This window comes from Corylus avellana, chromosome ca1, assembly GCF_901000735.1.
Source record: "Corylus avellana chromosome ca1, CavTom2PMs-1.0".
NCBI classification, from domain to species: domain Eukaryota; kingdom Viridiplantae; phylum Streptophyta; class Magnoliopsida; order Fagales; family Betulaceae; genus Corylus; species Corylus avellana.
The window spans coordinates 3,388,060-3,412,029 of record NC_081541.1 but is presented as its reverse complement, the minus strand read 5'-3'; the positions used below and the strand labels follow the sequence as shown (position 1 = coordinate 3,412,029).

At 36.4% G+C, this 23,970-nt stretch overlaps 5 protein-coding genes and 1 non-coding gene across 7 annotated transcripts; 5 read left to right on the top strand and 1 right to left on the bottom strand.

Annotated features, from left to right (window-relative positions):
- Nucleotides 1-3,705: 3,705 nt before the first annotated feature.
- On the top strand, nt 3,706-7,286 carry LOC132181034 (NAC domain-containing protein 14-like). The gene is made up of 7 exons (XM_059594082.1): nt 3,706-3,881; nt 4,068-4,351; nt 4,495-4,782; nt 4,900-5,124; nt 5,207-5,473; nt 5,561-5,923; nt 6,062-7,286. Exons 1-7 carry the CDS (start codon nt 3,722-3,724, stop codon nt 6,131-6,133), a joined length of 1,659 nt encoding a protein of 552 aa, XP_059450065.1. The 5' UTR covers nt 3,706-3,721; the 3' UTR covers nt 6,134-7,286.
- Nucleotides 7,287-11,586: 4,300 nt separating this feature from the next.
- LOC132168034 (protein NTM1-like 9) lies at nt 11,587-12,582 on the top strand. Its single transcript, XM_059579100.1, has 3 exons — nt 11,587-11,780; nt 11,963-12,234; nt 12,323-12,582. The coding sequence occupies exons 1-3, from the start codon at nt 11,600-11,602 to the stop codon at nt 12,491-12,493; spliced, it is 624 nt and encodes a 207-aa protein (XP_059435083.1). The 5' UTR covers nt 11,587-11,599; the 3' UTR covers nt 12,494-12,582.
- A 2,482-nt stretch (nt 12,583-15,064) lies between these two features.
- LOC132167400 (protein NTM1-like 9) lies at nt 15,065-16,808 on the top strand. Its single transcript, XM_059578363.1, has 6 exons — nt 15,065-15,377; nt 15,470-15,747; nt 15,877-16,257; nt 16,365-16,625; nt 16,721-16,767; nt 16,805-16,808. The coding sequence occupies exons 1-6, from the start codon at nt 15,212-15,214 to the stop codon at nt 16,806-16,808; spliced, it is 1,137 nt and encodes a 378-aa protein (XP_059434346.1). The 5' UTR covers nt 15,065-15,211.
- LOC132166980 (uncharacterized) lies at nt 16,748-18,593 on the top strand. Its single transcript, XM_059577859.1, has 2 exons — nt 16,748-17,301; nt 17,489-18,593. Exons 1-2 carry the CDS (start codon nt 16,831-16,833, stop codon nt 17,594-17,596), a joined length of 579 nt encoding a protein of 192 aa, XP_059433842.1. The 5' UTR covers nt 16,748-16,830; the 3' UTR covers nt 17,597-18,593.
- Nucleotides 18,594-20,013: 1,420 nt separating this feature from the next.
- Nucleotides 20,014-20,099, bottom strand: TRNAM-CAU (transfer RNA methionine (anticodon CAU)). The gene is given in 2 exon segments: nt 20,014-20,049; nt 20,062-20,099. It is a non-coding gene; the product is annotated as a tRNA-Met (tRNA).
- Nucleotides 20,100-20,190: 91 nt separating this feature from the next.
- On the top strand, nt 20,191-23,962 carry LOC132188761 (IAA-amino acid hydrolase ILR1-like 3). 2 transcript variants are annotated; one of them, XM_059603306.1, is made up of 6 exons: nt 20,191-20,606; nt 20,738-20,863; nt 22,007-22,076; nt 22,158-22,321; nt 22,735-22,863; nt 23,309-23,962. In XM_059603306.1, the coding sequence occupies exons 1-6, from the start codon at nt 20,262-20,264 to the stop codon at nt 23,687-23,689; spliced, it is 1,215 nt and encodes a 404-aa protein (XP_059459289.1). In that variant the 5' UTR covers nt 20,191-20,261; the 3' UTR covers nt 23,690-23,962. The 2 variants fall into 2 exon arrangements, with proteins under 2 accessions (XP_059459289.1, XP_059459283.1); XM_059603300.1 differs by having other exon boundaries at nt 22,007-22,321.
- Nucleotides 23,963-23,970: the final 8 nt, after the last annotated feature.

Below are 23,970 nucleotides of genomic sequence, written 5' to 3'. Positions count from 1 at the left end.
CAAATGTGGGGTGGGGACCACCCCATTTTTAACCAAAAAAGAGGGGTGTACTCAATTTTCTGCTTTTTTTTTTTTTTTTTAATATTTTGGTGAAAAAAAAAAAAATTAAGATGAAAAAGTCAACCACGTGTCAGTCCGCACTATAGCTGGAACAGTGCGGGGCTTTCCTCGGGCAAACATAGCTAAAGTGGCTTCCTTCCTTCCTAAGTTTTATGACAGTGGTGGCCCCACAGTTTCCATGGTTGAGTACTATTATGTTGTCCGTTGACTTGCGACAACCGGTCCACAATATTTTTTAAGTTCAATAAATTTCAAGAAATTCAAAATATTATAATCACATTAAACCAGTTATGTAAATAAAGTAACATTTTGGCTTTGTTTGTTTCAACCTAAAATATTTTTAAGAAAATTATTTTATAGGAAAATATTTTATGATAAAAACATTTTTTGGTGGTACGCATTAAAAATTACAAATATTTTTTTATATTTTCATTTAATCAGATTAAACTATAAAATGTAATTTTTATTCACAACTGAAAATTACCCACTGCGACTCACCCGAGATTTGCTTGGACACCGCCTAAACCCTATCAGGACTTGTCGGGATCAACTTGAGACCTTGGCAGGACCCGCCCAAGACCCGACAGGGACATTTTTGTAATTTAGTGTTTAATATGATTTTGCGTACACACCAAATATCGAAAAATATTTTCCAATGTCGGGGACCCGATCGGGACCTGCTTGATTTTCCTTACATGCCAAATATCGGAAAATATTTTCTAAAAAATCATTTTCAAGGAAAATATTTTTCGCCAAGAATATTTTCCAATGAGTCCCTACGGGGTCTTGGGTGGGTCCGGTCGGGTCTTAGTCAAGTCCCAAGCGGGTCCTTGGCAGGTCCCAGGCAGGGTCTTGGGCAGGTCCTGGTCAAGTCCCGGGCAGGTCTAGTCAGGTCCTGATGGGTCCAAGATGGGTCTAGTCGAGTCCCAGGTAGGTTTCGATCAAGTCCTGGGCAAGTTCCAGCGGGGTCCTGGGTGGGTCCGATCAGGTCTTAGGCGAGTCTCGGTCAAGTCCTGGGTGGGTCCCAACGGGGTCTTGGGCGAGTCTTGGTAGGATCCGTCGATTTGATAATGAGATGCCTGAAAATTAAATAAGAATTTTTGGTCAAAGGGAAAATAGTTTCCGTTAACTATTATTTTACGTCGCACCAAACACCCGAAAATACAAAAAACATTTTTCGTAAATAATTTTATTGCGAAACAAACGGAACCTTTTCTATATAACTTTGAATATTGTGTTTAGTTAGCCAAAATCACACTCTCTTATAGTCTTATATATTAAGCAAATGTTTCAATTTAGGACCCACGAATAATATCATTGTTAACTTTAAACAATATTTTTGTAGTTCATTCAATAAAATTCAAGTTATGCAATTATGTATAAATATATAAATAATATTATTTAGTAGATTATTATACTACTGAATTCAAATGACGTATTAATATTTGAATTAACAAGAATGAATATATATATTTCGTTAGAATGATTTATTTGTAAACGGACTTTTTATTTTTTTGGATTGAGTAATGAATTATTTAAAGCCATTTGTTACAGTTATTTTATAGCAGTTGATGTTACATGTTTTAAATGATTAACATTTTTACTTTTTTAAGTATTTAACATAAAAGGTTACTTAAAACACGACATTTCAATCACTATAAAATGAGTTTTAGAGTATTATTATTATTATTATTAGGGTTAAATACTTAATATCTCATGGGGTTTGAAAACTTTATTTTTACCCCTCTGGGGTTTCATTTTTATTATAGGACCCCCTGAGGTTTTGATAAAGGACCAAGTTAGTCAATCCGTTAGTTGACCGTTAGGAGTGACACGTGGACCAATCAGATGTTGACATGTTGCACCTATTTTATTTTATTTTAATTAAAAAAATGTATTTTTTTTTTAAAAAAAAGGAAAAAAATTGAGGGTGGCTTGGCCATTTGGGGGTTACATTTTTTTTAATTAAAAAAAAAAAAATTAAATGGGTACCACATGTCAACATCTTATTGGTTCACGTGTCACTCCTAACGGTCAACTAACGGATAAACTAACTTGAAACTTTATCAAAACTCCAGGGGGTCCTGTGATAAAAATAAAGCCACATGGGTAAAAATAAAGTTTCTAAATCCCAGGGAGTATTAAGTATTTAACCCTTATTATTATTAGTCAAGTTTTTTCTTTTTGTTTAAGTTGTAGAATAGGTGAATTTTTGTTGAAAATGACAAAGCAAGAGATTCGCTAGAAAACACTAGCGGCACCGTGAAAAAAAAAAAAAAATTAAAGGTGATTCAGAATATGTGCTCTAGTACCATGTTGAGAATAAGATTGTATATTGAATCATATAGAATAATGTACAGAAGTGACCTATATATATAGGCAAATAATAGTAACTTCGTCGACTTAAAAAAAAGTAAACTCAATAGACCAAAAATATCTAAGAAAATAAATAACTCTTAACCTAATATTCTTAGCAGAGGTGTCTCTTTTTCATTGCATTCTACCTAAAGTAGTGTAAAAAGGAATATTTATTTTTAGCTTTGAAAGTAATCGATCGTGGTGTAACTTTACTCTGTCCAAAACTTGGACTTGGAGATCAAGTTTTTTTTTTTTTTTTTGTGAGTAGTTTTATATGAAGATTTATTGGATGTGGTTTGCTGTCCTTCACTCCTTTGCCATTGCATAGTGAAAAAGATTCTCCTCTTCACAAAAAAAATAAAATAAAATAAAAAATTCTCCTCTTTACCAAGATTCTTCCTAACTCCACGCGTTTTGGCAAATGACATCACAATACTTGCCGCATTGGCATGAGATAATTAATTAGACTTCCATTTTTGTTTTGGATTGCACTCATCTCTCAATTTCAAATTAAATTTATAATTAGTATTTAAATTTGGTATATTTAATGAGTAATGTTAGAAATCATCTTTTTATCTTTTCTTTTTATCCTCCTAAAGTTGATGTTCAATTTCAAATTAAATTGTTCCCAAGAGGTAACTCAATCAGCTGAAACCACGCTTAATGAAGTAGAGGTCACTAGTTCGAATTTTTTCCCTCCCTCTTGTGTGGACATATCATGTCAAAATTTTAAATTAAATTTGGTATATTTAATGAGTAATGTTAGAAACTATCTTTTTTTCGTCTTAAAGCTGATGTGACTTTTAAAATCACAATTAAATTTTAGATGAATCATACTTGAATTTTGATTCAATAATAATTTTGAAAGTCACATCAACTTTAAGAGGATAAAAAGATTGTCTCTACTGTTACTCATGATTTTTTTTTTTTTTAAAAAAAAAAATACATTACTCATATTTAATAGTGTATATGAAGTCATTGTTACAAAAAATAATAATAATAATAATAATTTTTTTTTTTTTTTTGGTTGTGTTAGGGCTTTTATTGGTTTGCCCTCCCCTAAGTCCCCTTTATTTATTTATTGATTGGTGAAATCTTTCCTAGCTTATTCCCTCTAAATTATAAGGAATAAAAAAAGGAAAAAAAGAAAAAAAGAAAAAAGAATCGTGAGCCTCACGTGCAAACTTCTCGGGGAAGTTAGTAGGGCCCACCTTTTATCTTCTATATAGATATCAGGTCTGTTCACACTTAGTCTTCCACTCCTCTGACCTCTCTTTCTGACGAAATTCATTCTCTGAGTTTGATGGCCAATTGGTATTCGAATCTGCCACGGGGGATCCGGTTCAGTCCGACGGACGACGAACTCATCGACTACTTGAGGTCAAAGATCACTGGGAATGATGAGAACTTTGACTTTATTACCGAACTTCATTTCTTCAAATGGGAGCCCTGGGATTTGCCAGGTGATCACCCCCTTCTACTTAATATGAGTCTATGACGATTTGATTTTCTTATTTCAGACCGTGAATTTTTTTGGGCTTTAATTGATGTCCTCATTATTATGTAAATTATGTAATGTACTCATGATGTAATTTCTCACTTGGGCTGTCAAATTTTTGTTGTGCTCAGTCTTGCTTGTTTAAGTGTAGATTTATCCGGCATACGGACAAAAGATCTAGAGTGGTGCTTCTTCTCGCCACAGGACCGTAAGCACTCGAATGGGAATCGATTGAACAGGGCAACCAGAGCTGGGTACTGGAAAGTGACTGGTAAGGATCAAGAAATCTGGTCTGGAGAGAGGTTGATTGGAATAAAAAAGATACTGGTTTTCTATGAGGGGCGCACTCCACATGGGAAAAAAACTGAGTGGGTAATGCATGAGTACCACGCAATCCTGAAGGGGCTTGATGGCACCGATCCCGATGGCGATCAGGTGGGATTACAATTTCGTCTTTTTTTTTTTTTTATTATTGGCTTCACATTTCCTCTTGATCATGTAAAGGGTCATCTTTGAAGAGGATTTACTCTGTTGGTGATTCTAAGTTCTCACCTTGTTGATTAACTTAATTTATGCAGAAAATCTTTGTTCTGTGTCGTTTATTCAAGAGAACTAACAATGGTGGCAATGGTCGAAAGCGAAAGCACTCTACCGAAGCTGGACCTGCCAAGTCTAAACGAAGGGCGGCTTCAGAATCTTCAGCACTGGAAGTGCAAGCTGAAGATCATCCAACAACTAACGAATCTCCTCATTCTGAAAATTCTGATGTAATGACATATGACACTATAGCAAGTGTTGAGTGTGGTGACACCAATTTTTCTGCAGAGAATCCAGTGGTAGAAATGGCACAAGTGATAGCTGATGAGGTGAGAAAGGAATGGGTCTTAAAACACTAGTTATTTTTTTTTTTGTTGTAGAAATTAGAAGTGCTGCAGTAAATTAATTTTAGTACTAATCTTATTCATTCATGTTTCTTCCATCAGGTTGATCTACAACCGGAGAGCAACCTTTCGACCCTCTTAACTTCACTCTCCGATACAGCTGCTGTTTCATCTCCAAACACGGCCAAATATTCTGCTGATGAAGCAGAGTCTGACCTAACCCAAGCTTTAGTATCTCCAGCATCAGTGCAAGCTGAAGAGTATCCAGCAATTTTTGGAACCACATCTTACATTAGAGCACCTGAAGAGAATCATATGACAGATGAGGTGAGAAAGGAATTGAGTTTCAGCTTAAATCTGTTGTTAATTAAATTAAATACTAATCTTGTTCATTCATGTTTCTTCTCAGGAAGAACTAAATATGCTCTTAGACATGCTGCAAGATCCACCAGATTGCACCCTTTCACTCCCCAATACACCTACTTTTTCATCTCCTCCCACAGCTAAATCTTCTTTTGAAAAAGCAGAGTCTGAGCCAGCGCTGGCTTCAGTATATCCAGCATTAGGAGAGGAAGTTGGTAATCATCTCACAGGATGTTACTCTGATGGAATGACATCTAACACTGTAGCACCCACAAACAATTCTCAAGGGGCCGAAGCAACAGCTGGTAATCAGGTGAGAAAGACTGAACTATATTCCAAGTGCAGTTGATTTGCAAGTATCTCCTTCATTTATGTTTCTAAAATCAAAGTTGATTTGCAGATGGGAGACTCAAATATGTGCTGTGCCCCACCAGAGCAACCAGTAGCAGATATAGATTGGGACTCGCCCTTCTTCTCCCCATCACACTCGCCGATGCAAATAGTGTTGGATGCTATTTGCATGTCTGACCTTGTCGCTGATGAACCAAACTATGCGGTGCCTTCGCAATATGGCACAAATGATCCAGCCACCTATAAGTCTGAGTTATGGGGTCCGATGCCCAATAATCCAGATGAGTCCCTTGGTAACGATCCTAGCAGTCAAAAGAAACTCGCTTTTGGCTGTGAGACCATGAAAAACATGGAATCTGTAATGGACGACGTATCACGCAGTGCAGTGAATGCAAAAATGCTCAATGCACTGGTAAGTACTGGCCGGATGCTCTCAATGTCATGTACGTTCTGTTGTGTCAATCTGCAGCTTCAGGTTTACAGCTTGTGTCTTTTATTTACAAATAAACTGGTGTTTCAAAAACTAACCTTGCATTGTTCTTGTGTGCAGAAGTTTGATCCACCGGTTCAGCATTCTATGTGGTCTGACGAGATCAATATAAAGGCTCATCTGGGTTGTTAAATCCCGGATCCTATGACGATGGAGGTACTTCTTCAATCAGATCTAGCTAGGCTCTGATTGAAAATCTCATCCGAAACAAAAATTATTTCTCTCAACAGCTTATCGATCTAAAGCAATTATCTCAATTCTCTAAACCATTTCCAATTCCAATTCTCACGAGTCACGACTAAACCTCAAGAGCCCAAACTTTTTCTCAGCAAACACCCAAACAATCCCAGCAGGGAAAAAAACCCCAAGGGTATAAACCTATTTGAAATCAATCATACTCATTGATTCCAATTAGTTATTCCTTTTCAGCCTAAGAACCCCAAACGTTCCTCCCAATCCTTTTCAATTACCATCTTCTTCAAACCGCATTCTAGAGTTATGAACTCCTCCATCGAGTTCAAGGTCTCAAGTAGAGTACCAATCTTCTAGAACCCCAAACCTTTCTCGCAATCGACTCAATCCTAGCAAGTGAATTACAATCTTCCCAAGTGTACGTTTAGAAAACCAAGAAACCCATTTTCATGGAAATCGATCCATTATCCCACTTGTCATTTCTACAAAAACTCTCCCTCCAAAGTCCGAAGTATGCCAAGTGAAGCCAACAAAAGTTGATGTTTGGCCTATGCCCACCTTACTTCTTTCCAAGTATGATTAGTTAGTTTATTAGTATCTTATGCGGACCGCCGTGCGACGGTGGTTGAATATTAACCTCGCAAGTTGGTACTTAGCTGTTACTTGAAGATTATCAAGCTTTTTAGACTTCCAAATTTGAAGATTATGTTAAGTTGATGGATCTTTGGCGTATGATCACCTTACATTTTATCCAAATGTGATGGGTCAATTTATCGGCATCTTCTATTGACGATTGTATGGTGAGGGCTGAATGCTAACCCTAAGGGTTCAATACGTAACCCTAAGTTAGCTTCCCAAATCCCCTACTTAAAACATGTATCACGAATTTGAAGTGTGTATGTTAATTTGTATTTCAAGTTTGTTTCAATTGTCAACTATGTAAATATGTAATGAAGAACTCAAGTTTGTATTTCAAGTTTGTTTCAATTTTCCAGTATGGAAATATGTAATGAAGAACTCAAGTTTGTATTTCAAGTTTGTTTCAATTTTCCAGTGTGTAAATATGTAATGAAGAACTCAAGTTTCCAAATCAGCCTTCATACATGTTATTATATTGGAGAATTTGTCGTATCAGGAGTATAGCTTAGAGAAAGATAATATTAGGAAGCATTGATAAAGTAATTTAATTAATTAAGACTATAGCAATATTAATTAAACTGATTGCATGTACAGATATGTGGTGGTCGATTTCAAGAGGCTGTTATATCTGTTGAAAAAAAAAATTAAAAAGCTACAATTTTTTTTTTTTGACATGTCCACACAAGAGGGGGAGGGAGATTCGAACTAGTGACCTCCACTTCATTAGACGTGGTCCCAATCGATTAAACTACCTCTTGGAGACACAAAAAAAAAAAAAGAAAAAAAAAGAAAGGTACAATTGATCCAACAAGAAAATCAGCACAAATAAAGTTTATGCAATTTATTTTTCCCTTGTTAAGCACAACCACATCGTGTGTAAATTCACTGTGAAATTAATTGAACAAGTGGTGTAAAACCAATTCATTGCGGGAAGAGCGGTTTTTAAATTAAGGTTCCGTTTGTTTGGACATAAAATGTTTTCCGTCGAAAAATGTTTTCAGCAGAAAATATTTTTTTGAAAATGATTTCCTACAAAACATTTTACACCAGCGTATGAAACATTATAATTTTTGGCGTCTCAACGAGTGCCTAGCTGGCGACCATCAAGGGCTAGTGCACGCTCTCCCATTTTAGGCTGGGCAATGGCTTTCATACTATTTATAACGCCTCACTCCAATGGTACACAATATTGTCTGCTTTTAACTATTCTAAACTAGACTTCTCTAGGAGGTCACCCATTCTGATACTACTCTCACATAATTTTGTAGCGCTTAACTGCAGAGTATCTGATATGATTATGACCATTACGGCTTTAAAATGCGTTGTTATTGTTGTCCAAAAGGATATGATTATATATATAAGCATATCTCCATCCCAAACGATGTGGAACGCCACACGGAAGTCAGTGATGGCCTAGAATTGGCAAGTCCAACATTGCTAGAGTTTTGATTTTGATCATTACTACCCCCATTGGATATCTAGCTTAAAACTAGCTGTAATTCTTAGATATCTCAACTTGGGTAGCAGAGTAGTGGATGATTTTTCTATCGTATGAAGAGAAAGAGAGTATCATAAATCTAAAAGGTAAATGACGAGTTTTTTAAAGTTGTAGTCTTGTAGATTCAGTATGATAGGATGTTTTAGTTTTTTTTTTTTTTCTTAAGATATTTCATGTTCCCTTGTCAAATTCTTATTGAAGGGTACACAATTTTGTTTGAGCAGTTTTCCGAATGATGACGTGGAACAGGCCCTGTGGAAGACTTGACATAATTTGTAGGCAAAACTTGCAACCAACCTTGCATTGCTCTTGTTCTTGTTCTTGTTCTTGTGTACAACAGTTTGATCCAACCGTTCAAGATTCTATGAGGTCTGTAGAGATCTATAGAGGAGATTTTTCATCCTGGTCCTATAATGATGGAGGTACTTCTTTCAATCAGAACTAGCTAGACTCTGATTGAAAATCTCAACAGTTTGAAACAACAATTATTTCTCTCAACAGCTTATCCATCTAAACCAATTATCTCAACCATTTCCAATTCCAATTATCTCAATTATCTAAACCAATTCCAATTCTCAAGACTAAACCTCTAGAGCCCAAACTTTTTCTCAAGCGTTAAAAGTCTACGCGACTCAACAAACACCCAAACATTAATCCCAGCAGGTAAAAAACTCCAAGGGTATAAACCTATTTGAAATCAATTAATCATATTCATTGATTCCAATTAGTTATTCCTTTTCAGCCTAAGAACCCCAAACGTTTCTCCCAATCCTTTTCAATTAACTCAATTACCATCTTCTTCAAACCGCATTCTAGAGTTGTGAACTCCTGTGTCGAGTTCAAGGCCTCAAGGGGGGCAATCTTCTAGGAACCCAAACCTTTCTCGCAATCGACTCAATCCCAGCAAGTGAATTACAATCTTCCCAAGTGTACCTTTAGAAAACCAAGAAACCCATTTACATGGAAATCGATCCATTATCCCACTTGTCATTTCTACAAAAACTCTCCCTCCAAAGTCCAAAGTATGCCAAGTGATGCAAACAAAAGTTGATGTTTGGCCTATGCCCACCCTTACTTTTCAATCTTCGGCCTATGGCCACCCTTATTTTCAATCTCTGGCCTATGGCCACTCTACTTTTTTCCAATTAGTTAGTTTATTGGTATCTTCTACCCTAACCGCCATGCGACGGTGGTTGAATACTGATCTCGCAAGTTGGTACTTAGCCGTGACTTGAAGATTATCGAGCTTCTTAGATTTTCAAATTTGAAGACTATGTTATCGGTATCTTCTATCGACGATTGTCTGGTGAGAGCTGAATGCTAACCGTAAGGGTTCAATACTCAACCCTAAGTTATCTTCCCAAATCCCCTACTTAAAACATGTATCAAGAATTTGAAGCGTGTATGTTAATTTGTATTTCAATTTTCCAGTATGTAAATATGTAATGAAGAACTCAAGTTTCCAAATTGGCCTTCATGTATGCTATTATATATCATATTATATTGGAGAATTTGTCGTATCTGGGATATATATATATATATAGCTTAGAAAAAGATTATATTAGGAAGCATTGATAAAGTAATTTAATTAATTTGACTATAGCAATATTAATTAAACTGACAATTGTATGTAAATATATGTGGTGGTCGTTTTCAAGAGGTAGTTATATGGGTCAGAGACTGTCTCATGAAGTACTGAAAGTCACTAGTTTGAATATTTCTCTTTCTTTTCATTTCCTTTCCTTTGTGCGGACATTAAAAAAGAAAAGAAAAAAAAAAATCTACAATTGATCCAACAAGAAAATCACCACAAATAAAGTTTATGTAATTTATTTTTCCCTTGTTGAGCACAACCACACCGTGTATAAATTGACTCTGAAATTAATTGAACAAGTGGTGTAAAATCAATTAATTGCGAGAAGAACGGTTTTTAAAATAAAAAAAAATCAGCAATGAGAAGAGAAGATTTGGGCTCCATTTTTCATCTCTCTCCAAAAATAAGCAAGACGAATCGAAGAGCCCTGCGCCAACCGACTCGAAGACTCCATTGTCGCATCTATCTCCAAGGTTTCAAACTTGATGCATGCATAATTTGAAGTGTCTTCTGAAATGTAAGCAGATGTACATATATGTGAGTCTTGACACGGCAATATTAGACATTAATAGGAAGCTCTTCGGATCCATGCTTGTATGTTCATGATTCTTGGCCCAATAAATTAAATCTTTGATTGTTGACCCTTCATTGCAATACTATTAGGCAACTAAGGAGAAGTGGAACAAGAAATACCATAATTGTTCATTCACCCAACATCATCTTTACATATGTTAGTTTATAATGTGTGTGTGTTTTTTTTTTTCAAGTGTATGATGTGACCTAAATTATATTATCTTTATGACGCAAATTATCTTTATATTTATATCACATTACAACTAAAAAAAAATTAACGAGGAGAACAACATTTGTAAAGTCTTAGCACAAATCAAGGCTTTTGTCCCCTCTAATTAGAGATTGACTAGTCAATGTGAAACAACTTAAGCAAATGTTACCAAAACACCAGATTTCACCTCTTCAATCCCTTTGCCAAACGCCAAGACCTTATAAAAATTTTAAGTTATGTCAAGACCTTAAAAAAATTATTGTCTATAAAATCAAATCAACAATTCTTCTACTAGGACGTCAAGTTTTAGATATACATATAGCCAGCAAGGATCCCACTTACTTTCCTTAGTGCTAGTATAAAGTAAAAAGTTTATAGAATCTCCTTTTGCATTATCTTTTAATTAGTACAAAGATTCATCACAATTGTAGTCTCATATTACAAAGGATGAGACATTGGACTTAAATTTTAGTTTTGGAATATTACATTATTGTCATAAATCTATGACTTAAATGCCATTTAACAAACTTTCTATTCAATATTAAATTTAACTCTGGTTAATAACGTTCTCTAAATTTAAATAGCTTAAAAGCGAAAATTATTTATTTATTTTTTTAATTTTTTTTCTCTTTCGTACTTATTCTTCTTAACTAAAGAGAATGTTTAGTTAAAGTACAAAAATATTTAAAGAGTTTTTGATATTTATTGAATATAAATATAAATTAGAAGAGTAGAGAATTGAAGAAACTTGAGCCTCCCATCTCATGCAAACTTATGGAAGAAGTTAATTAGTAGGACGGGCCATGCAGCTTTTTCTCTTTTATATATATATATATGTATCAGCTTTGCTCACTATCACTCCTTTCTTATGAAACTCATTCGATCTCTTCCATGATGGCTGCGTTGTGTTTGAATCTTGAGCTGCCACGGGGGTTCAGGTTCTGTCCGACGGACCAGGAACTGGTCAACTACTTCTTGAGGTCAAAGATCACTGGGATTAATCACCAAGCACTTCACTTCATTCCCCAACTTGATCATGATTTCTTCAAATGGGAGCCTTGGGATTTGCCAGGTTATATGACCAAATATATTTTATTTATTTATTTATTTATTTTTATTGTTTATTGCTTAACAAATATATAAAATGGTTTTAAAATGCTGTAGTAGTAGCATCAGTCTCAACAAGAAAGAGAAGTGCTAGCTAGGGAGCTCAACAAATATTTAAATTTTATTATTTTTAATTTTTATATATAGACTCCTCCGGCTTACCGACAAAGGATGAAGAATGGTTCTTCTTCTCGCCACGGCACCGGAATGGGAATCGGATGAACAGGGCGACGAATGCAGGGTACTGGAAAGTGGTTGGCAAGGATCAAAAAATCTGGTCCGGAGGGAGTTTGATTGGAATGAAAAAGATACTACTTTTCTATCTGGGCTCTACTTCCAACGCCAAAATTACCGATTGGGTCATGCACGAGTACCACGCAACTCTCAAGGAGCTCGATGGCACCACCAACCCAGCTCAGGTTGGTTTTCTATCTCATCGATCTCCTAGGTCTCCATTTTTTCTGATCACCTTAATTTGTTGATTAATTACTTAATTTATTTATGCAGAAAACATTTGTCCTCTGTCATTTATTCAAGAGGCCTAACAATGGTAGCAAAGCTCCAAAGCGAAAGTACTACTCTACCAAATCTGGACCTGCCAAGTGTAAGCTAGCACTGGCTTCTGAATCTCCGGCACCGGAAGTGCAAGCCGAAGATCATCATCCAACAACTAATTAAGGAATGTCTTCATTCTGATCTGGATTCACATGGAATGACATATGTTGACACTATTAGCATGTAATTTTGAGAGAATCTGTTTTGATTGATAACCCAAAACAGTCGATTTCTATTTAATATATATATATATAGCATTAATTAGTTACATCTGAGTTAATTCTGCCACTCTCACACACAAACGTTAACAAACAACTTAAAAAACAAATTATCAGTAATGGTGATTAAGAGGTTTTAAGAAAATTTTTAAAGTACTTTGGGTGAGGGTTCGACTTCTAAAATGGAAATCTTCAATCTTATTAGTATTAGTTGAAGAAATTTGTGAGCTTAACTTATCTCATAAAACCGGTTCAATAAGATAGAATTATCAATTCCTTATAAACCTGCCCAAGGTCTTGTTCACAGGCAATGTGAGATTATTTTTCAACACCTTCCCTCACGTGCAAGCCGATATTTTTCCTGGTCCTTGTCACGGGATAAATAATGTGGGCTCCATTTGTCCTGTGGTAGGCTCTAATACTATGAAAAAATTCGTGAGCCTAACTCATTTCATAAATTTAAGTGATTAAATTTACTTCTTCCTATCAGCTTAAGCTTTTGGAACAATTGATATTTTAACATTTGCCGCCTTAGTCACATTAATATTATGATGGGATTGAATCAGGTTATAACTTAGTAAGACTTGAGGGAACACATTCGGTTCCCAACGCCTAAACCCCTCATGTGCGACTTCCAGCGACCAAGTGTTACTTTGATGACGCTAAGGTAAAATGACTAGAATTAGTCTCATTTACCTGCCTTTTTGAATAATAATAATAATAATAAAAACCTCTAAATCACAAAACACTTAAATCTGTTTTCATTTTTTAACCCTTTTTTTTTTTTTTTTTTTTTTTTGGGAATGAAACACAAAAAAACGCCTGTCCAAATCATGTTGACAAATATAACCTAATTAATTACTTTGTTTTATTTTTCCATAAAATATTTGTTAGGGTTTTCCACGAAACCTATTAGCAAAGAGGATAGGATAGAGACCTCTTTTACCTTTTCTTTCTCTTAAGTGTCAAAGTATTAACCAATCCAAGTTAGATAATGGAGGATTCTAGAATCACTGTAGCCAGCACTGGTCCTTGGCCAATGCTTCCCCCCAAAGTTTTATGACAATTGGCCCCACAGTTTCCACCATTGATTATGCTGTCCGTGGACTTGGCGACGACCATCAAGTCAAGTCCACAGCCTTTTTGAATTTTAATAAATTTCAAGAAATTCAAAACATTAATCACATTAAAATCCCATATGTAAATAAATAAACATTTTCTATATGACTTTTTTTTTCCCTATATAACTTTGAATATTGTGTTTGGTTAGCACAAATCATGCTATGTTATATATTAAGTGAGTGTTCCAATTTAATTAATTAGAACCCATGAATAATACCTTTAACAGTTTATTTAGTAAAATTAAAGTCATGTAATATTTATATATTGGTGCAAAGATATTTATAGTACAAAGATGATTAATGTATTAAAGCTTATAGATTTGTGATATTTGTCACTGCATCCATGAATGATTTCGTCAATAATTAATGTATAAATTTTCAAGAACTCTATAAGCCTATATTAATTATAACTATAGAAATATTAATAATTACCTCTACTTGGAGCCTTGGAGGTCAAGTTCTTGATGTACAGTAGTGAAAAGTTGAGGCAAGCAAGGGTCCCAGATTCTGTCTAAAGACAAAAAGATTCTCCTCTTTCATTATTTTTCTCATTAGTAAAAGATTCTTGCAAAAAATTCCACGCGTTTTCGCAAGGACATCAAAATAGCAGTCCATATTTACAAGAATAGGATCCTTCTCCCACATAATTACAAGGATGGATGACACATTGGCACGAGGAGATAATTAGTTAGACTTAAATTTTAGTTTTAGATTCCACTAATCTTTCAACATGTTACATTAACTTTCCGGTCAGTTACTAGACATTACCACGTCAACTTTATAGAATATTTATGTGGTATTATTAGTGCATTATCTCCAAAAGCCTAACGTTCGCAATTATACATGCAAAATATATCATGAACCTCATAAGAATCTATCATATAAACGTTGTCTTTAACATCTACCTTACCATATCATCAACCCTGATATCAGTGTTAGAATTCGTAATACATGCACAAGAAAAATGCCAACAAAAAAGAAGAGAAGAAAAAGAATAAAAAATAATTAACGAGGACACGATAATTTAGATTAAGAGTTCAAAATTTCAGTTGGATATTAATTTCTTTGTTTCTTAATCTTAAAATTGGATATGAGTTTAGTCAATATAATATTTGTGGGTATTCGACAAATAAGGATGATATTGATTATTGAGAGAGTAAATCGAAACTTTGAAGGTTCAATTCATGAAATTAAGAATTCAAGAACCAAGTTGGTAATAAATATAAAATAGCTAGAGGACCTTCACATGCAAACTTCTCCAAGAAGTAGTTGGTAGGACGACCTTTTTCTCTTCTATATGGATATATATCAGCTTGCTCACTCTCACTCTCACTCTCACTCTCATCACACTTTCACAGCTCTTTTCCACGTCTCACTCTGATCACCCTCTGCGCATGCTCTTTTCCTTGTGGAACCTATTCTCTTCGTGTGTAACACTCTCTCACTGCTCTTTTCCTTATGAAGCCGATTCTCTTCGTTTGTAAGATGTGCGTTCGTGTGTGATGGCTGCGATGTCTTTCGATCTGCCACCGGGGTTCAGGTTCCGTCCGACGGAACTGGAAATCATCGAGTACTACTTGAGGTTAAAGATTACTGGGAATGATGAAAAAGCAATTGCCTTCATTCGCGAAGTTGATTTCTTAAAATGGGAGCCCTGGCAGTTGCCAGGTACCTTGAATTTTTCTGCATGGGCTTCAATTGATTTTCCAAATATGTAATGTACTCGATCATGTGATTTCTCAATTTTCTTTCAAGTGTAGGTTTATCCGGCATAGAGGCAAAGGATCAAGAGTGGTTCTACTTCTCGCAGCCGGAGAAGAAGCAGCCGAATGGGAAACAGTTTAACAGGACGACCAATTCTGGGTTCTGGAAAGTGAGTGGTCACGATAAAGAAATCTTCTCCGGAGGAAGATCTATTGGAAAGAAAAAGATACTGGTATTCCACCAGGGGAGTGCTGCAAACGGCAAGAGAACTGATTGGGTAATGCATGAGCACCGCACAACACTGAAGGAGCTTGATGGCACGAAACCCGGTCAGGTTGGCTTTCTATCTCGTCTTTCGCTAATTAGTAATTTGTTTGATAGGTGGGTTTAACATGTTTTTGCTGCTGCCTGCCTGCCTAAATCATCTTATAACTCACTTGGTCATGTACGTTACTTTCTGCAGAAACCTTATGTCTTCTGTCGTTTATTCTATAAACCAAAGCAAAACTCTGGCAAAGCTGAAGATCATCCAATTACAAGTAATGAATGTCTTCATCCTGAAAATTCTGATGGAATGGAATGCGACACTACTATAGCAACTGGAACTGCCAAGTCGGCTTCAGAATCTCCAGACAAGGGTTGCAAAGGTCGAAAGCGGCAGTACACTAGCAAAGCTGAACCGGCCAAGTCTAAACGAAGTGCGGCTGCAGCTTCTCCATCACTGGAACTGCTACCTATTGATCATACACCAACTGAAAAATTTCTTCTTTCTAAAATTTCTGACACTATACCAAGTGCAGAGAATCAAGTGGCAGAATCAATGAAACATGTGATAGCTGATGAGGTGAGCAAGGAATTGGGTTTCAGGTTACTTTTTTTGTGTTGAAATTAGAAGTGCTGCAGTAAATTAAATTTGGTACTAATCTTGTTCATTCATGTTTCTTCCATCAGGTTGATCTGCAACCGGAGATCCCCTTAACTTCACTCTCCGATGCAGCTGCTGTTTCATTTCCTACTACAGCCAAATCTTCTCCTGAAGAAGCAGAGTCTGACCCACGACAGGCTTCAGCATCAGGAGAGGAAGGTGACAATCAAGTCACAGGATACTGTCCTGCAAAAAATTTACATGAAACTACAGCAAATACTATAGCATTCACTGAGCGTAACCACATTAGTGATAATGCAGAAAAGGCACAAGTGACAGATACGGAGGTGAGAAAGGAATTGAGTTTTAGCTTAATGCTTAAAACAGTTGTTAAATTAATTAAATAATTACTAATCTTGTTCATTCATGTTTCTTTTATCAGTTTGATCAGCAACTGCAGGAAGGACTATATTCCAATTGCAGTTATTTGCAAGTATCTCCTTCATTTATGATTCTAAAATCAAAGTTGATTTGCAGGTGGGAGACTCAAATATGTCCTGTGCCCCACCAGAGCAACCAGTCCCGGATATAGATTGGAACTCGCTCTTGCTCAGGCCAGTACACTCGCAGATGCAAAAAGTGTTGGATCCTTTCTGCATGTCTTCTTTTGACGCCAATGAACCAAACTACCTTTATGACGGGGTGGCTTGGCAAAATGGCACAATTGATTCAGACGCCTATGAACCAAACTACCTTTATGACGGGGTGGCTTGGCAAAATGGCACAATTGATTCAGACGCCTATGAACCAAACTACCTTTATGACGGGGTGGCTTGGCAAAATGGCACAATTGATTCAGACGCCTATTGTTCTGAGTTATGGGATCTAATGCCTGATGAATCCCTGCGTAATGATCCTAGCAGTCAAAAGACTCTCGCTTTTGACCCAAGACCATGGTTCATGGAATCTGATAAGGACGACGGATCACACAGTGCAACAAATGCAAAAAAGCTCAATGCACTGGTAAGTACGTACTGGATGCTCTCAATATCGTATTATAAATTGGTTGCAAGTTTTGCCTACAAATCATGTCATGTTCTGTTGTGCCACTCTGCAGCTCCAGGTTTGGTTATGTCTTTTATTTTCAAATAAACTGGTCTCTCAAAAACTAACCTTGCATTGTTCTTGTTCTTGTTCTTGTGTACAACAGTTTGATTCAACGGTTCAAGATTCTATGAGGTCTGTAGAGATCAATACAGAAGCTGTTTCATCAGGGTCCTATATTGATGGAGGTACTTCTTCAATCAGATCTAGCTAGACTCTGATTGAAAATCTCAACAGTTTGAAAACTCAATTATTTCTCTCAACTAGTAAACCAATTCCAATTTCAAATCCAGTTATCTCAATTGTCAAAGCCAATTCCAATTCCAGTTCCGATTTAAAAACAATCCCAACAAGTAAAAAAACCCCCAAGGTGTAAACCTATTTGAAATCAATCCTATTCATTGATTCCAATTAGTTATTCCTTTTCAGCCTAAGAATCCCAAATGTTCCTCTCAATTGTCTCAATCCCAGCAAGTGAATTACAATCTTCTCGAGTGTTTAGAAACCCAAGAAAACAATTTTCTTGGAAAAAACCCTTTGTGTCGATTGTTTTTACTACTGAACCAGAACTCTCCCAAGAAATTATCCCACTTTCCATTTCTACACAAACTCTCCCTCCAAAGTATGCCAAGTGATGCCAACTGAAGTTGATCTTCGGCCAATGGCCACCTTACTTTTCGATCTTCGGCCTATGGCCACCCTTTCGATCTTTGGCCTATGGGCACCTTACAATCTTATGGCCTATGGCCACGTTACTTTTCGATCTTCGGCCTATGGCCACCCTTTCAATCTCTGGCCTATGTTTAACCTATGGCCGCCTTACATTTTTCCGAATATGATTAGTCAATTAATTGGTTTCTTCTGCCGATGGGTGGTTGAATACCGACATCTCACGTTGGTACTTAACCTGGATCCTTGGCCTATGGCCATGTTACTTTTATCCAAATGTGATTGGTCAGTTTATCGGCATCTTCTACCGACGACTGCCTTGTGAGGGTTGAATGCTAACCCTAGAGGGTAAGTACTCAACTCTAAGTTATCAAGTTACCAAGAATTTGAAGTCAAATGTGCTTAGTCAGTTTACCGGCATATTCTACCGACGACTGCCCAATGAGGGCTGAACCCTAGAGGGTCAGTACTCAAACCTAAGTATCAAGAATTTGAACTCAAATGTTATTGGTAAATTTAGTCAACCCTATGTTATCAAGTTATCAAGATTTTGAAGTCAAATGTGATTGGTCAATTTAGTCAACCCTATGTTATCAAGTCAAGATTTGTAGTCAAATGTGATTGGTCAGTTTATCGGCATCTTCTACTGACGACTACCCGGTGTATAAAGCTTGTTTCCATTTTCAAGTTCACTTTGATGTATGCCATTTTATGTTATGTATCAGGATTATCTTGGAGAATTTATGGTATCTAGGCTATTCTTTTGAGCAAGATAATATTCAGAAGTATTGATAAAGTGATTTAATTAATTAAGACCATAGCAATACTAAACTGATTGTCTATTTACAGATCTGTAGTGGTGCCATTAAGGTGCTTTCTATTACATTGAAAACACCTTATTGAAATGACTTACTGACAAATGCATACAAAGAAAGACTACATTTTTAAAATATTAACAAATCAATTTGTTGGTTCAGTTTCCTTCCGTCGAACACCAACCAATTTGTGCTTGTAAAAAACAAGAAAATATAATCAATGAAGGTTGTCAGGAGTGTTAGCGAGCGAGGGATAACTCTGACGGTTAAGTCAAAAAATATTTTTATTCAAAATCAAAATTTTGAGCGGGGGTCAAAGGCCCAAAATCCCTTTTTACATAATCGTGAATTATCTTTTATAGTAGTCCTACCGTCTCTATGCCATGATCCTTTTTCCACCTATAGTTAATCCCACGTTAGCCCTTGATTTAAGCATCATTTACTCTCTAAATTAAGAAACATGAATTTGAACAGGAGAATATTCAGTTAGTTATATTTGAAGAGTATTTTGTATTTTTATTTTTTTGATGGGATAAAAATATCCCTCCAATATTGTTAATTGAATATTTTTCAGTTTAAATGAACTAAAAATAATCATAATTTGAGCGTATCTTACATCATGGTTAGAATGATAAATATTATCCGTGTATCGCAATAATGATATGGGAGCTGATTTCCTACTACTTAGAAAAGAAGAACCTGGGTTAATGGGCTAATTTTGGGCCTTATAGTGCATGCCACTTGGGCCTGCTCGTCCGTTTCCCAACACAATTCATTAGCATTAATCATAAGAAATGGTAAACTAATTTTGATCTCTTTATTTGTTTGACCAATGACCATCATTGAAAACGTATAAGTAAACTCATAGCCTATTTATCGTCGCATCACAAAAAGGTGTCAATGTCACTCTAATGATAAAAATACCATTAATAAATTATGCCAAATCATGAATTTTTTATTTTTTATTTTTAAAATGTTCACATAAAGAAATATGGATTTGAATTAATAAATTCCGTTTCATAAAGTGTAATTAACAGTCGATTGAGCTACCTCTCGAGAACAAATTATGAATTACTAATAATTGATGACAGGTTGAAAAAAAAAAAAAAAAATCGAAATTTTCTTGCTGCAATAAAAGAAAATGTTTTGGGGTGAGAGAGGCTCGAACTCTCGACCTCAGGATCACTCTCTACGCTATGAGACCTACGCGCTAGCCAACTGCGCCACCACCCCGTCATGTTTAATTTGCTCAGCGTTTCAACATATTTGTAAAAATGAATACCCATATCCACCTACTCTCTGTTGCATGTCCTGTCAACGAACCAATAGTCGTCTACTCGTCCGATTCTGTTGCTGGTCAGCGAAGCCATAGTCGTCCACAAATTCCAAGCAAGGATGGAAACTTCCATGATCGTCCACATGCTTCTACTCATCTTGCTTCTTTCACTCACCACCCTTTCTCCAATCCAGAGCTTTCAGGACCCAACTTACGCAACGCAGCTCCAAAGCTCTGCCCAGCAAGACAAAGACTGGTTGGTCTCAATACGAAGGAAAATTCATGAGTACCCAGAGCTCAAATTCGAAGAACATAATACCAGCGCTCTCATCCGCAGAGAACTCGACAAGCTTGGCATCCCTTATAGATACCCAGTTGCCAAAACCGGCATTGTTGCCCAAATCGGCTCGGGTTCTCCTCCAATTGTCGCTCTTCGAGCAGACATGGACGCTCTGCCTTTGCAAGTAAATGAGTAATCCAGAAACCCATTTTTATTACTTTTGTTTTTAAGTGCGTTTTTTTTTTTTTTTTTTTTGGAGGATAGAGTATAGAGAATGGTAGTTGATAATTTGTGGAGTGGTGCGTGTATATACAGGAGCTTGTTGGCTGGGAGCATAAGAGCAAGATTGATGGTAAAATGCACGGGTGCGGACACGATGCCCACACGACAATGCTCCTTGGTGCTTCCAAATTGCTTAGCCAGCGGAAAGATAAACTCAAGGTTGTGTGTTTGTGTTTGTGTTTTTTTTTTTTTTGGGTATTGCAATAGCAGAAAATTTTGCTTTCCTACATTGACCACCTATGCATCTTTTCATGTTCTTGTTCAAAGGCGATGAATTTCTAGAATAGTGATAGACATTTGTGTGAAAACTGCAGCCATTAGGCGAAACCGAAAAACTCACTTGCCAATAAACTTAAGTGGAGTATTATATTTTTTCTTGTCAATTATCTGCATCTTCAATGGCACATTGAGGAGGGCTTACCAACTGAACTTTGTTAAGTGGCAAAATGTCCAAGGCCACGGGGAGGGGCATTATCTAGTGAACTTGTGATGGTATTGTTGTTCTGTGAGTACCCAAAACAGAAAGAATAATAGCAAAGCCTTCTTGGATTAGCATTAGATTCAACAAGAGAAATTGTGCAAATACAAATGTGACCTTTTACAAGGCTTGGGCCTGTGCCATAGTCAATGTGTATCACAGTGAACAAATGCGTATTTCAAGCTAAGAATCGACTTGATTGGGTTACAAAAAGCAGCTCCTTAGTATCTCCTTACAACCTAACTTCTTTAATCCAAGCTCAGATGATTGATCTCTTTCAATTCTATCCATGACCAGATTCCCTTGCAGTGGTGCTCTAATAGCTCCTCAAATTAGTACTTCCACATAAATTTTAGAGTGCCAACAATCTAGGTAAATCTGTCCAAAATCCTTTTGTATGGACCACATAAATAGGTTAATTGGCTGAGTAACTTTGTGTCCTAGGTACACGAAGTATACAAAAGAGACATCTAATCAGAAAAAGATCAAAGATCAAGAAAATCATGAAAACTAGTAATATGAAGACAGTTATAGGTGACCGTCCAGTGGTATAGGGTTTTGAAGAAGAAGGCCTTTAGTTCCACTATCAATCTCTTGAAATCCTCAAAACTATGATAATTTTTTTATCTCCATTGAGCAATACTTATTTAGGTAACAGATTTAGAATTTACTTTTTTTCATGTTGTGTCCTGACACCTTTTGGCAAGTTGGCAGTTGAATCTAATTAGGTGTTCGTATTGGTTATAGTCTGTGGGGTACTCAAACTTGCCTATATAAGCTTCAAAATATGTTGTTCTAAAACCCCTTTTTATCTGATACTGAAGGGAACTGTGAGACTTCTTTTCCAACCTGCTGAGGAGGGAGGTGCTGGTGCATCTCACATGATAAAAGAAGGTTCTCTTCGTGATTCTGAAGCAATATTTGCAATGCACATCGATTGCAATATACCCACTGGAAGTATATCATCCATTGCAGGGCCTGTCTTAGCTGCTACATGCATCTTTGAAGCAAAAATAGTCGGAAAAGATGGGAATGCTGGAAATCCCCACACTAGTTTGGATCCAATTCTTGCTGCATCATTTTCAATTTTGGCATTGCAACTGCTCATCTCAAAAGAAACTAATCCCCTTGATAGTCAGGTGTGTCCCTATCCTGAATCTTTTCATGTAATCTTTCTGAAAGGAAGTCCCACATTGAAGGCTTTGGCTATGTGCTTGGTCATGGTTAATTTAATCTTTTGGATTGGATGCTTTAACAAATGCTGTAGCTTCCATAGTGATCCATTGTACTATCTTTATAACTTCAAGTTTTGAAGCCTAAATCACTTCCAGCTCCAAATTGTTTGGTGTAGTTGCTGGCATTATGGCAGATTTCATTTGTCACTATTACTTTATTGTTAAAGGAAGTCTTCATGCTCGCCATTTGTCATTTTCAAAACCATTCAGCTGCTTGGCCATGCAAGAATGGAGTTTACGGGAGACTTGAAGCATATAAAACATCCAGTGTGACAACATCCACTGTGACAGTGCTAATGGTTACTTTTTTCCTGAAGGTGCTATCTGTTACTTATGTCAGAGGTGGCACTGCTTTGGATACAATTCCACCATATGTTGAATTTGGGGGCACTTTGAGGAGTCTCACAACTGAAGGCTTGCACCACCTAAGGCAACGGTTGAAAGAGGCATATACTATCCCTTAACCTTCTCACTTTTGGCTTTATGAAATAGTAATTTTGCTTTTCATCGTTCTGCAATGCAAGGTAAGAAGTTAACCTCTTTAGAACATAAAGAAGAAAACTTTTATTCATGTTAAACTGGCATTAATATTTTATATTTCCATTGTTCAATCCACCTTAACTCCATTATTTCTTATAGATAGTGTTTCATACTACACCTCTAGATAGATGTCATTTGTTTGTCAGCTTTATGGAGTTGTTCTAAGCTTCCTACCACATTGTCGCCCCATAACTTCTCTTCTGTTTGTTTTATAAGTTTATTGTGCTGGGCATCAAGTCCATGGCAAATGTTTATTTTTATTTTTTTTCCTTTCAAAAGTACAAATATTCAACTAAGTGAAGTCACTGGTTTCAGAGTTGGTGATGCCTATATAATTGGGGCTGGTTGTAGGTTATTGAGGGACAAGCAGCTGTACACAGATGTAATGCATATATCGATATGAAGGAAGAAGATTTTCCAGCATACCCTGCTGTTGTAAATGATGAGAGATTGCATCTTCACGTGGGGAGGGTTGGCAAACTTTTGTTTGGTCCTGAGAATGTCAAGGTTGGCTCAAAGGTGATGGCAGGTGAAGACTTTGCCTTCTATCAAGAACTCATTCCAGGAGTTATGCTTAGTATTGGAATTAGAAACGAGAAGTTGGGTTCAATTCACTCTCCGCACTCCCCTTACTTCTTTCTTGATGAGGATGTCCTTCCAGTTGGTGCAGCATTACTCACTGCTCTTGCCGAGATATATTTGAGTGAGCACCAAACCTCAGTCGTGCAATAAAATTTCAGAATATGGCGTGGATAACATTGAATTCTAATTCCATAATGCTGCAGCCTGCATGCATGCTTTGAAATTTTCTGGATATTCAAGGAAAAGGGAAATGTGTTTGTGAACAGAAATAAACAATATTCTTCTACATACACAACAGATTAATACTTTGTAAATTTTCTTGTATGAGATATCCAGCCTTGCCCTAGCAGGTTATGGGTATTCCTTGGCAACTTTGTATGAGTGCAGCAAAGTGATTCAGAAATAAAATTTCACCTACAAATCCACCCCAC